This window comes from Puntigrus tetrazona, chromosome 16 (genome assembly GCF_018831695.1).
Source record: "Puntigrus tetrazona isolate hp1 chromosome 16, ASM1883169v1, whole genome shotgun sequence".
Classification (NCBI taxonomy): Eukaryota; Metazoa; Chordata; class Actinopteri; order Cypriniformes; family Cyprinidae; genus Puntigrus; species Puntigrus tetrazona.
This window is the reverse complement of record NC_056714.1, coordinates 12450454-12464682: the sequence shown is the minus strand read 5'-3', so window position 1 is coordinate 12464682 and position 14229 is coordinate 12450454. Positions and strand designations below refer to the sequence as shown.

Here is a 14229-nt window from a genome sequence, read left to right as displayed (position 1 = left end):
TTAAAGCAGTCTGCTTAAACTGCCATTTTAGCCGCACTTAGATATTTGTAAAAGGATTTGCCTGTAAGGCTGTAATATTTCACTGATAGGTTCTTGTACACTAATGCAGAGAATCAGTATTAACATAAATCCATGTACCGTCACTCGCGAAGAATTTTTTTAAATGATGTGGTTTAAATTGTATATTATATTATATACATATAGAAATATAACAGCACAGACATTTAGTAAATATGATGAAATGCTAAATATATAAAAAAAATAATTCACAGTACTCACTTGTGAATCTAGGACTGGTTAGTACATTGTTTTATTGGTTTCGTCTACAGGAATACAACATCAAAATAAAACAATTTCATAGAGTCATATGAAAATAAAAAAATAAAAAACAGTATCAATAGATCAAGACAGTGCAGTTACTCCAGTAGCGGAAATGTTAGTATCAATGATGGACCTCCGTTAGCACAAGTACATAAACACATGCATAAAGTCTACATAACATTTAAAAAAACCTTGTTAACTGGTTGGAGGCTGTTTGCGTATTTACTTTGCAAAGCTTGTTTTGTATGCATGTTGTTAACCTATATACAATATTGAAGTAGCAGTGTGTAAAAGTTTGTACAGTGTATTTGCACCATGTGCATTATTCACTCTGTTGATTTAACCTTGGATTGTTGGAGTTGTTGTGATTGTTTGACTGATATAGGACGGCCGAAGCTTCATCTCAGTAAATGGGAGGGATGCGTCTTTGCCCTTCCAATCTATCCACACCACACCCTAAGAGACAAGAAAAAAAAACGACTCAGAAACTGGTGGATGGTTTGTGACTAAAGCCCTATCGGCGTTTCTGTAATAGCCATAGTTGATGCTCTTAACATTGTACTTTCAACCAAAGATGAACGTCTATTGTATGAGCTACAGAAACAGCTGATGCAGTACCTTGTTGTCTGAGTAGGAGGCATAGAGGCCATTCAGGTTTGCCTTGTAGCAATTTTTATACCACCAGCCTCCCAAGTAGGCCTTGGCACAGTGGATGCTAAGAGTGTTTGGGTCTTTGTCTTTGGTGGAGAAGGGACGGCGGTTGTGATATTTCATGGAATCACCTGCAAAAATTCAAAATGTAGCTATAGCGTTAGATTGTCTTTCTTGATACAGCTTATTTTCATACAAAGCATACTTTTTTCTTACCAGCAGTGCCAAAGTATCCAGACAGCTCAATTGCATAATGGTTAGCCTCTGAGCTAATGTTGAAATTGTCATAATGAGCAAAGGCCGTTTCATTTCCTGAACGCAGGTCAATCCGCAAGCTCATTGGTATATGACTGGTGAGAGTGTGAAGGATGTCATTTCCTGTGGAGAGAGGACACAAAATGTTTCCCTGCTAAACTGCCATTTTTTAGGTGGGAACCTGTTCCTAAGACAATAACTCATTTTGGTCAATTTCAGTAAAAGGTTCTGATGTACTTAAAATATTGACTACTGTGTGTGTGTGTAACAACTCACCCAGCCAGAATTCCCCGCTCAGGGAACCAAAGCCTTTACTGTAGTCCCTCCAGCTCCTGAAAAAATCAGTAGATCCATCCTTTCTCCTCTGGAAAACCTGCATTTGAAAAAAACATATATATATATTACTCAAATTCAAAAACCATATACTTAGCCATATATCCATTCAGTTCACAAAAAGGGGGGTGAGCATATAGATAAAAATACATAAGATCAGAACAATGTAAATGTATAAAAGCAACAGCATAATAAAATCCAACAATTGTATTTCTGTGTGCAAAATCCATTAAAGTGACATTGCAAATAAAATAAAAAGTACATAAAAAAATGGTTACAAAATTGCTAATTTATCATTACAAATGTGAACAGATATATTTAAATACATGTATTACAAGCTTCATTAGAAACATTAAAGTATATTTTAGTTTACTATTAATGGTTGTCTCCACATTTAACAGTGCACTTTAAACATTTTTAAAAATTGCATATTAAAAGAAATAATAGCGAAGTTATATATAAGTGTTGCACTCTTACTGTAAAATGCATTTAATATAAATTTAAACTACAACGCATTATAATAATGAACATGCAATGAAGTGTTTAAAAACATAACATTCAATTTGTACTTAAATACAATCTTTTACATTACAGTGTTTTAGTGTTTTGTGACACACATTCATGATACTAAAAAAATGATCCAAATATAAAATATGTCATGCTTCAATACAAAAGTGTTATGTTTGAAAGCTGTGGGTGTACTATGTAGGTATCAACCAGGCTTTTGTTTCTTACCGTCCAGCCTCCTCCATTAGTTTCCATGTCACAGTAGACCCAGACTGGCTCTCCATCCTGCCCTTCAGGGTAAATCTCAGCCTCTCCTGACTCCTTCATCCCATTGACCTGTACCTCTGAGCAGTCTGTGGGGTATTTGTGCGGAAGCTGGGCTACGGTGAAAAAAAGAAAAGAAAACAAGATCCATAAAACATAGAATGCAACCAGAGGTGAAATTGAGTTAGTTGCGAAACGAAACATTACATACCAGTGGTAAATTCAGCCAAGACAAAACTGATGTATTGTCCGTCTCTTTCTCCCTCTATTTTCACAGTATAGTTTGAAAAAGCTGCTAGTCCAGTCAACTCATAACTCGTGACAGATGGATTTAAAATCACCTCCTGTTAATACAAAGCAGGGGCCGTAAAATTGCGAGGAGTCTGCTAAATTTGTCTGTGGTGCTATTGAATTATTGATATAATCACCTTGACTTCCTCGCTCAGTTGGTATGTGAGCCTGTAACTTTTGAAAGCGACAAGGGGAGCCCTCCATGAAATCACAGCTGAGCGAAAGGTCATCTCATCGGGAGTCACGACCTGAAGTTTCACTCCTGAAAAAACATACAGGCATGAAAAAAGAGGATTAAAAACATAGTATTTCCATAGTATTTTGGGTCATTTTGTTTACTTGAGGGTAAATAAGCAGAATTGTGACAATTTACGCACCACTTCCTGTTGTGAAGGTTGTGGAGACTTGGCTACTCTGGAGCCGGTTGACTTGACTTTTGATTTTCACCATGTATAAAGAAGATCTGTGGAGTCCTCTGAGTTGGTGCTCCACAGTTCTGCCAGATAATGTGACTGTAATTGTCACATTTGGAGCTAGAAAGCAAAAAAAATCTTAAATAAGCAATGACATTTTAGCGTAGAACCAGCTTTTTAATAAGCTTGAGTGCACTTACATTTTGTAGTTCCATAACTTAGTATGTAGCTGTCCACTTTAGCTTGTGATGGCTTCCATACCAGCAGAGCTTTAGTGTCTGTGATGTTCACTACCTTTAGTTCAGTGGGAGAATCCGGCACTAGGATTTATAAAAATGTGAAGGAGACACATGTTTCATATGATGTTTCATTGACTCTAAAACAGGGGTGTCAAACTCAATTCCTGGAGGGCCGGAGCCCTGCAGAGTTTAGATTCAACCCTGCTAAAACACATATACTATGCATGTCTGAAGTACTTGATTAGCTGAATCAGGTGTGTTTAATTAGGGTTGCATCTAAACTCTGCAGGGCTCCGGCCCTCCAGGAATTGAGTTTGACACCCCTGCTCTAAAACATCAGCCTCCACAATAACATCAAATGAAAAGAAACAAAAAACAATAAATATTCTTCACACCTGTTGTGACGGAGGCTGCGACTGACTCGCTTTCGAGTGCCTCCAGAACTGAGCTCACAATAATGTCGTAGGTGGAGCCAGCGGAGAGCTTAGAGAGGAGAACATGGGACAGCTGGGAGTCAACAGACATGGAGCCACTCTCACCTGCAGTATAAAATAATAATCACCAAAATGATCATGCATTGTGAGGATGCACAAAGTAGCACTTAAGAGTAATAGCAGAAAAGCAGGATAACTTAAAGACATCGACATTACCAGTTCTAATGTTGGTGTATGTGACTTTAAATTCTGCAACTATGCTTTTAGGTTTTGTCCATGATACTGAAAATGAAGTCTCTGTTATATTGCTGAAGATCAGGTCAGTGGGCGGTTCAGGGCCTGGAAGCACATTTAAAGAAAAGAAAAAAAGTTGGTGCAGTTTAAACTAAGTCAGTGACATTAAAAATATCACCACAAATGTATGTTTTAGAGTTCTGAGACATTTATATTCCTGTGTAAATATGCCAAGTAATCCAAGTATCCAAGTGATCAATTGGTGCATTCAGCCTTAAAATGATTTAATGGTGAATTTTGAATATTGCCATTCACCAATACAGTACACATCATTAATTTTAGCAGTGGAAATTCTATGTTAAGTTGACAGCCAAAGAAAATCTAAGACTGTTTTGTGCTCCTGATGTTACTGAACTCATGCCTAGTATTTATGACTAAAATAGAGTAAGTGGGTCTTGCCAACATCAATATTTAAAATGCACAAAGTACTGTATTCCATGCATTCATTAGAGATTTAAGCATACTTAAGTGCTGCCAGCACACCGCAGGAAAGTAAATGCTCTTGACTGGTGTTTATTGCAGTGAACCAAAGCAGGAAGTATGGGAAACCTACCTGTGGATAATGTAAGGCGGTGAATTTTGGATCGTACACCAAGACCAGAGCCAATTAAGGAAACTGAATACTGCGTTTGAGGTTGAAGGCCTTTAAAATGATACGACCGTGCTGTACCAGGAAGAACTTGGTAGAACCTTTTCACAGTCTTTCCTTCAGGTTTGCTACTTTGGACTTTAGTTGATGTTCTGTTTAAACTGGGCCTTTGTATATCTGTTGCATTTACAGCTGCTGTTGCATCCAGAATTTTCTCAAAATCTTCATTTTGTCCTTTGATTTCCCTTCTTGATATAGTGTAATTCTTGAACATGTCTCGAGGAGCTTTCCAAGACATAATGAACCCAGTAGAAGTGATATTATGAACCTCAACTGATCCAATGACTGATCTACTGACAGTTTTGTTTAAATGCTTGGTATGAGTTTTGGATACAGAAGTCCCATTTACATGCTTATCAGACTTCTTCTCTGCTTGGAAAGTTTTTGTACCATTGCTGTGCTTGTCCTTTCCAGTAGATGTAACATTATTAGTCTTGCTTTCTTTTGCTTGATCACCTACAGTTGTAATAGTGACTTTTGTCTTGAACAGAGTTGAATTCGCTGAATCTTTGGTGTCTTTAAAGACACCCTCTGAAACTTTGCTGGTTCCATTAACCTTCTTTCCAGATAGCAGAGTTGCGTTCTGATAGACAGGCTCATCTTTAAGATTATTTTTCTTGAACTTGTCACTGACATCAGTTTGTGATTGTTTGTTTACATCTATTTTTTTGGTTGTTGTTTTGCCTTTTTTTGCTTGCTCTTGACGTCTTCTACCTTCATGGTTTAGCAGAACTTGCCCAATAGTCTTAATAACCTTGTTTCTCTTTGTGGTATTGGACTGGGCTTTACCCGGAGACACGGTTGGACTTGGCTTCACTGTTGGCTTGGTTGTGGTGTTTGTCTTTGGGTCATTTGCATCTGTCTTTTTCACGAATATGGTCTTGTCTGGCTTTATCTTTTCATGCTTTGTATCAGGTTTGGTAGTGGAGATCTTCATAGACAGTCTTTCAACAGTTATTGCGATCTTGTCAACAGCTGGGGAAATAATTTAGAGAGAGATTGAAATGCCTTCTTAATTGAATAGTTCAGTCAAAAATTAAAACAACATGAAATATTTAGTAAAATGTTCCTGCTGCTATTTTACTTAAAAATGAAAATGGTTTCACAAACATGCTGTGCATCACAGACAACAACTAACAGTTGAGTGTTTTAGAAAGCTTGTACAAGTATCTTGGTTCTGTGAAGATTCACAAAACCAAAGTAACTCCATTCTTACATCTATTCAGCGCTGGAAAGATTAACTCTATAACCCTGTTTTCAATAGTGTTTCTCAGAAAACGCTTACTGCCCACCATTTATCTTTAATCTCTAAAATTATAAAAAGCACAATTAAAGTAGATCATCTTACATACATATTTACATCTGTTTCACAATAAGGCTTAGAAAGATTAAGAATAGTGTATAGGTATAGAATAGTGTATAGGTATAGAATAGTGTATACTTTTATGATACTTTTATTGTGCTCATTTAATCTTTGGTATTTGACCTCATCACAATTCACTTTCATTCTATGAAAAAGAGCAGAATGAACATTTTGATAAAGTTCTCTTTTTATGTTCACTGAAAGAAAAACATATCGGAACTTTCCATGAGTAAATTATGATTATCAGATTTTTATTTTGTAATGAACCATTCCGTTTAACATTTTCTATGTGTTGTGTTCTCATATGCCATACTCACCCTTACTGCAGTCTACGCCTGTATAACCAGTATGACACACACACTTTCCCTTCACACACTTCCCTTTTTTGTTGCAGTTAAGGGGGCAGGTTTTGCCGCTGCAGTCTGGGCCACTAAAGCCCTGGAAACAAGCACACTTTCCATCTTCACACTTGCCCTGGCCACTACAGTTTTTAGGACATTGCTCTTCTGAACACTGAACACCTAAAGATAGACGATACAGTGTGTGAATTATAACCCTTTGAATAGTTTTATACACATTTTTGATTGCTAATGTTTGTTTTACCATTTACCAGTGCCAATGTAATGATTAAAATTAAGTAAAAAGATTAAAATTAGGGTGTTTATTACTGTGTAACTTTACTTACACATTTTTTTAATCGCTGCCATCTCCTTCTCAAGAAACTCAACTCTGTCCCTCAGTGTGGCCATCTCAGTTTCACAGCTTCCTGTGCAGGCTCCTTGAACCAGGTTGATGTGATGAGTCATTACCAGAGGAGATCCAGGATTCAAACTGAGCTCAGTTTCTTGTACTTTGGTTACATTACCTGAGTCTGTCTTAGACTCCTGAGGAGCGCAACCTTCAGTTATGACTAATTTAACCGGTGAACTCTCTGCAGGTTTGTCTTTAGTTGGATTCTGGGCTCTATCGTCCACAGGTTTTGTGGTAGATGCAACAGTCTGATTGACATTGCTCATTTCTGAGGAAGTAGATTCAGCTTTAGTTTTCATCTCTGTGTTTAATGATGTAGTCACTGTCTTCAGTGGATTAACATCTTTGGATATTGAATTTTTCTTCTTGCTAAGTGTGTTTTCTTCATCATCAGGCTTTGAGCTAGATGGGAAAGTCTGGTTGATACTCCTAGTTTCTGAGGAAGTCTGATGAGTCTGGTTTTTCACTTTGGTGTTCACTAATGTAGTTAGTTTGGGTATATTATGACTAATAGTTTGAGTCTGCAATTTGGAAGTAGAATTTTTCTTGCTAACTGTGCCTTGAAGGGAAGGCCCAGGTTTCTGGACCTCTACAACAGGCTTTGGTGTGGATAAGAGAGTCTGACCAACTCTACTAGGCTTTGATGAAGCAGAATAAGTTTGGTTCATCGTTTTGATGTTTATTGACTTTGAAACATTAACATGAATGGTGTGGCCTACTGACTCTGTAATGGTATTTTTCTTTGTGTTTTCTGTTGCTGGAAGAGAAGGCACAGATTTCTGGACTACATCTACAGCAGGCTTCAAGGAGAGCAGATGAGTCTGATCTGTGGTGCTATTTTTTGAGGAAGTAGATTGAGTTTGGTCTTTAATTTTGGTCTTTTGTAAGGTAGTTGCTGGTTTCTTAGCATTAACATTAACACTACTGACGGTTGACTTGGTAGTAGAGTTTTTCTTGTCACTTATTGTGTTTTGTACACTTTGCACAGGTTTTTGGATGGTTTCCACATCAGGCTTTGTAGCTGACAGCAGAGTCTGATTCACTCTACTTGTTGTTGAGGAAGTAGATTGAGTTTGGTCTTTTATTTTGTTCTTTAATAATGTAGTTACTGGTTTCTCAGCATTAACACTAACACTATCAGCTGTTGACTTGGTAGTAGAGTTTTTCTTCTGACTAACTGTGTTTTGCACAGGTTTCTGGATGGTTTCCACATCAGGCTTTGTAGCTGACGGGAGAGTCTGATTCACTCTACTTGTTGTTGAGGAAGTAGATTGAGTTTGGTCTTTCATTTTGTTCTTTAATAATGTAGTTACTGGTTTCTCAGCATTAACATTAACACTATCGGCTGTTGACTTGGTAGTAGAGTTTTTCTTCTGACTAACTGTGTTTTGCACAGGTTTCTGGATGGTTTCCACATCAGGCTTTGTAGATGATGAGGAAGTCTGATTCGCTCTACTAGTTTTTGTTGAGTCTTTTAATTTGCTCTTTAATAATGTAGTTGCAACTTTAATAGTTTGGGCTGTAGACTTAAGACTGGAATTTTTCTTCTCACTATTCGTGTCTTTAAGAGAAGGCACATGTTTTTGGACAATGTCTTGGTGCTGATTGACATTGCTCATTTTTGAGGAAGTAGATTGAGTCTGGTTTTTTGTTTTTGTGTTTAATAATGTTGCTACTTTCTTTGACACGTTAACATTAATAGTTTGCACTGTTAACTTCACAGTAGAATTTTTCTTCTCACTAAATGTGATTTCATCAGCAGCCAGCTTTATAGTGGATGGAAGAGTCTGATTAACGCTGCTGATTTTTGATGAAGTCTGGTTTTTCAGCTTGATATTTAATGCTGTAGTTCCTAACTTTGGAAGATTAAGACGACCGGTGTTGGCTGTTGTTTTGGCAGTAGAATTTTTCTTTTCATTAAGTTTGTCTGGAAGAGAAGGCACAGGTTTATGGACAATATCCACAACAGACTTTGGTGTGGAAGGAACAGTCTGATTGGTGGTTTTTGAAGAAGCAGTATGGGTCTGGATTTTCACTTTGGTGGTTAATGTTGTGGTTACTAGCTTGGGAACATTGTTGCTAATAGTGTGGTCCCTAGATTTGGTAGTGCCATTTTTATTCTCGCTTAGTGTGGCTTGAAGAGAAAGCACAGAATTTAGGATAAGGAGAAAAGCTATTGATAGTAACATTTTATGCTGGATTAAGGTGTCAAGTCTTATACAAATGGTTTTAACTGATTATATGAAGCCTAAACTGCTAATTTTTGGTATTTATTTTTCTCAGCTATCTTATGGGTATTTGTGATATAATAGACGTGTTCCCTGAAAAATAAAAAAGTTGAGTTAGTTTGCCTTTGCATGCAGTTTTATTCACACTTTCATTCTTTCATTGCTCAAATTTGTGTAAATAAAATACATGTCTTTCGAATGTATGCAAGGGCTGCCTGAGACTGCATTTTTGGAAAAAAGCTCTCAAACCTCTATCAGCAGAGAGACTGTACCGCAGCTACAGAGCCGTACTGTCCTCCTCTCACAGAAACTGTATGTCTTTGACTCAGCTCTTACATAATCTTTGCATAGGCCAACTGAAAACTGCCGGAGCTGGTTTCCAGTTAAAAGAAACACTCCAGTCTATTTAAGAGCTCACCACAGAAGCATCCAAAAATTATTTAACAACTGGAGATGAAGTAAAACTATATATATATATATATATATATATATATATATATATATATATATATATATATATATATATATATATATATATTTTATATTATTTATTTATTTTTTTTTTTCAAACGTTTTAAACATTTGTAAATAAAAATTCTGAAGTACTTAATTCTTATCTATCTACAATTCTTAACATCCACACATCTTACACTGACCATTATTTTATAATACAAAACAAACATCCAGCTTACTTAAAACGAATATAATTCTTATTGGCAAATACTGATTATGGCATTATAATGATGTGTAATAGAATATGTCTTACCTGTGTTTGGAGCTGCTTCTGTCCTGCTTAGTGTTGTATGAAGCTCCTTCCATCAGCTTTGAGAACCTCCTGTGATTGAGATTAATGAAGAAAGAGAGACAGTGAACAGGAGCTCCACTAGCCAAAGGACCCGGGGCAATCAAATCTCGTACTTAAAGTTTTTCCATACTCCGCCTCCTTGCCAATTTACATTGAGCATATTTCCTGCTCCTGAGCAGCTTTAGAGGTGTTTTCTCCTGCTAAGAAATTCCCTAATCATTGAACAGACTTAAAGAGTATATTAATCTATTAATCTATCTGCGATTAGCAGTCTCTCACCTTTGAATGCTGTGTTCTAGAATTATGCCTGTTTTTACCAATGTAATGGCAAATGTCAAACATTAATAAAATGTATAACAGGGCATCTGTTTTTTGTTGTTTGTTTGTTTGTTTTTTTACGCTACAACCCCCATGTACGTTAAATTGACAGTTTAACCAAACATCATTAAATAGCACGATTTACACTTTTAACACAAATTTACATTTAATCAAAATTATTACATTACAGGCCAAAATGTACTACTTAATATAGATTAAAACAAATGTAATAAACAACATGTAATAAAACATTTAATAAAATCAGAAATATAAATATATCTTTAAGAAACATTACTAACATTTTATAATATTTTTGAGTTACTTCTTTTTGTAAACTTTTAATATTTATAAAAAAAAAAACAAAAGTGTAACCCTAGAACACCAAAAACAGTAGCATTTATAGCCAAAAATACATTGTATGGGTCAAAATGATCATTAGTGATCAATGATTAAAAAAGTCATTAGGATATTAAAGATCATGTTCCATTAAGAGATTTAGCACATATTCTACAGTAAATATATCAAAACTTAATTTTTGATTAGTAATATGCACTGCTAAGGACTTCATTTGGGCAGCCATAAAGGTGATTTTCTCAGTAGTATTCATTTTTTTTTGCACCCTCAGATTCCAGATTTTAGCCAAATATCATCCTATCCTACACTGCAAAAAAATTTTGACCTCCAAACTCAAAATTTTCTAGTGACTTGTTGCATCTATATTTTTCCAATGGCCCAATTGAATTTATGGTTTTTTAATTGTGGCAACAGTTGTCCTAATTGAAAATTGTGCAGGGCAGTGCAGAAATTGGGCAAACGGAAAGATTTAGTCAATGGAAAATTTTGAGTTGGGAGGTCAAAATGTTTTTTTTTTACAGTGTAACAAACCATAGCCTACGTAACCCGAAAGCTTATTTACTTGACTTCCAGATGATATACAAGTTATACAAGTTTCCAAAAATTGACTGGTTTTGTGGTCCAGAGTCAGAAATTGCTAAAAAACTGTGAATATGAAGTAATATGGCCACCGCAATAGGTTCATTAACATCATCCAAGTGTTTATTTAGGTTTTTTTTTTGTGTTATAATCATATTACGCAAAGGCTACATCCCAAAATAGTCAGATAGACAGATTAATCTAAAATAATTCGTAATTCCACACTTCATTTGTCTTTTTTCACAAAGATCTATGTACTTTTCCGTAGCACCTGATGAGATTTTGAGTGTGAAAATCCTCTAGTGGAGCATAGACAGTGTTTGTCGTGTCAGCTGATGGGAAATGATGGGTGGTCACCGTTCTCTAGCGCCCCCGCTCGTATGATATTTATATCACGCTGAAGCAATCCCACATCAGAGACCACCGTTCTGTTGCTGACCTGACCTTACTCTCTTCGTCAAAGCAGTGCCAAGCCTTGAGCTGTATGCACACCTAACAAAACAACCATCTACCGACAAGCATTTCTGGGAATTCATGAGCCAAAAAATCACATTATACAGTATAGAGTATTGTTCGTTTGTTTCCGTGGAAAACTTTCTATCTACCACTATCTAAACAAAACACTTTAATCCAGTTATGTTTGCATTTGCTTGTAATTTATAGACTATGTTTGCTGTTTGAGAAATGGCTTCATAAAATAACATCTTAATACCTGTGTTGACTAATCTATTTAAATGCACACTAATTATTTTAGTAAGAAAATCTCATTATTGCACACAAATAACACAGATGCTTTGATGTCATTAACAGAGCAAATATTTACTCTTAAATCAGTAATTAGTGTTTTGGAACAGTCTTTGTGGTTTAGGCTGGTTGTTCCAAAAAACTCTTGAGCATTTTAAGATGGAATAACCAGGCGCTATTTGCAACCAGCAACCATGTTTCAAACACCTAATTATTATTTTTTGACCCAGTAATGGTCCACCTGCTAATGACCAGCTAGAAACCAGCTTTAATGGTCCAAAAACCAGCATGACCACCTTTACTCTTTTTTTGACCCAATGTTGGTTTGCCTGTTAACGAACATCTAGAAACAAGCTGCAATGTCGCAAAAATCAGGTTTACGACCATTACCAGCTTCACTCTTAAAAAACCCCCGCAAATTGAGTACATTTTGGACAGAACACATGCTGAGTTATTTTGTCCCAGCTGATGTAGCTGACATATGGTCCTTATGTTGCATTGCATAAAATGATACACATTAAAGACTTTATACATTTTAAAAATTAAAAAATAAATGCAAACCTTTGTTTCCTGGAAAAAGTGTACCAAATCCACGGGGCAGAGAACCGCTCTCTCCTGCAGGACACAAAAAGCCTGTGCTCTAGCTTAGCAGCTACAATGTTTCATCTAAGGCAGGTTCACCAGTGATTACACAGAAAACAAATAACTCAGCATAAAAAATGAATGACATAACTACTCACAAAAAAATTTGGTCAAGCTGGATTTTTGAGTTTTCTCAACTCTACTAACTTAAAATGTTGAGTTGAGAAAACTTGAAAAACTCAAAAATCTGCTGAAGCTGGTTGCCTTACAATTTTAAGTTTGCCCAATATAATGACCCAACATTTTGAACCTTTTTCCTGCGAGTAGTTATATCATGAATGTCTGAGAAGTGGCGTTTAATATGGTATGATCAGGTTGTTTTTGGTTTGTTGCTAGTCACAAATGCTCTACTTTCTTCCTTAAGCTAATATACAATTAGAAACCTACCACCTCAAATTGGATTTCCAACATGGACTTGAAAATCAGACCTTACTGACTGACTTGATATGAGTTATTTCATATTTTTTTGGACTGCACCAACATGAACGCTGGCAAGGCCGCGCTGGAAACATGCAAAAATTCAAGATATGCATAACAAGTAAATAAAGGTGATGTTAAGTGATGCAGAAGCATTTACCTAAATACAGCATTTGACCTTTTTCCTAATGAAAATATGTGCATTTCTGAGTCTGCATATTTGTTCAGGCTTTACTGATTCAAACGAAACGAGAAGTTTTATAGTGACAGCACAAACAAGGTGAGCATTGACCCGAGCCCAATTGAAGTGATGGCCAATCCCACCGTGTTGCTTATGTTGGACCGACTCTCAGAGATTAGAATAATATGAGAGCATAAAGACTGGGTCTGTTCCTTTCCACCTCTACTTTCAGCGCTCGCACCTCTTTATGTCCTCCCTCCTCCGAAAGATTCAAAGAAGCTTTACTACCATAATAAACAAGGGTTTAGCATGCCAAACACTAATAAACATAACGCAGGCACACACATCTTCTTGACGTCCAATGGAGATTGCATTTGACTTCTATTACAATGATTATTTTTGTGACATTGATTGTGATGTTGACGATTACAATTGTAAGTGCAAAAAACATGATTCCCATTTCAGTACCAAAAACAGAACATCATTACTGCGCTTGTCATACAAAGATCAATAGGCATGTATTAGTTCAATAGTAAAATTCAACACGAATTTTGGCCAAGCTTTATTAAAAGGACTGTCATTAATTCTGAAATTATTGTTGCTTGTGTAAAAAAAGGTAGGTTCTATACGACTAAATTTGTCATGTTGGTTATTGAATGCGTATGTATTATTTTGGGGTGGCCTGTAATTTTACATCATCGACATTCAATTCAAATTTGTAAGTTGAATAAAATAGAACTTATTTTGGAGTGGTTCTATGTATTTTCATTTTTTTAAATCATTTAGATGATGCCTTTATGAGTTTGAACAGACTGTATAAACCAAAGGAGTAACACAGTTTTATTGTGTCAAACACTTTAGATTAAAGAAAGAAACATATTTGCATTGCCTGATATGCAAATGTAATAGCAGATTCCAAGTCTTTGATCTAGAACCTCAATTAATCTTATCTCAGTCAGTCTATCACAAGCCTCATTTTTCCATCCCTAGCTATATTGGCACAGCATTATCTGCTCATTCGGCGTCTGATTTTTCGCTCTGAGTGGGCGATACAACCCACAGTTCGGTGGAGTTTTTAGCCATTCCGTATGGATTCTGTGACGTGTTGTTCTCTCAGCCTCCTCTTCAGAGGAGTGTGTGCGCTGTCACACGTACTCGCCCCGTCCTCCGCTCGCCTGCAGATGTTACCGAGTTTAC

At 36.3% G+C, this 14229-nt stretch overlaps 1 protein-coding gene across 1 annotated transcript; it reads right to left on the bottom strand.

Annotated features, from left to right (window-relative positions):
* Positions 1–294: 294 nt before the first annotated feature.
* On the bottom strand, positions 295–8991 carry tnxba (tenascin XBa). Its single transcript, XM_043261536.1, has 14 exons — positions 6700–8991; positions 6332–6535; positions 4556–5626; positions 3925–4047; positions 3670–3813; positions 3236–3355; positions 3000–3155; positions 2760–2884; positions 2543–2675; positions 2296–2447; positions 1504–1600; positions 1189–1350; positions 940–1103; positions 295–777 (listed from the first exon to the last, which is right to left on the bottom strand). The coding sequence occupies exons 1-14, from the start codon at positions 8951–8953 to the stop codon at positions 661–663; spliced, it is 5022 nt and encodes a 1673-aa protein (XP_043117471.1). The 5' UTR covers positions 8954–8991; the 3' UTR covers positions 295–660.
* Positions 8992–14229: the final 5238 nt, after the last annotated feature.

Coding starts and splice junctions, on each gene's coding strand:
- tnxba (XM_043261536.1), bottom strand. CDS start 8,953: ATGTTACTATCAATAGCTTTTCTCCTTATCCTAAATTCTGTGCTTTCT. Junction 5,627..6,331: donor AGGCGTAGACTGCAGTAAGG/GTGAGTATGGCA, acceptor TTATTTCCCCAG/CTGTTGACAAGATCGCAATA. Junction 2,885..2,999: donor AACCTTCACAACAGGAAGTG/GTGCGTAAATTG, acceptor ATGTTTTTTCAG/GAGTGAAACTTCAGGTCGTG.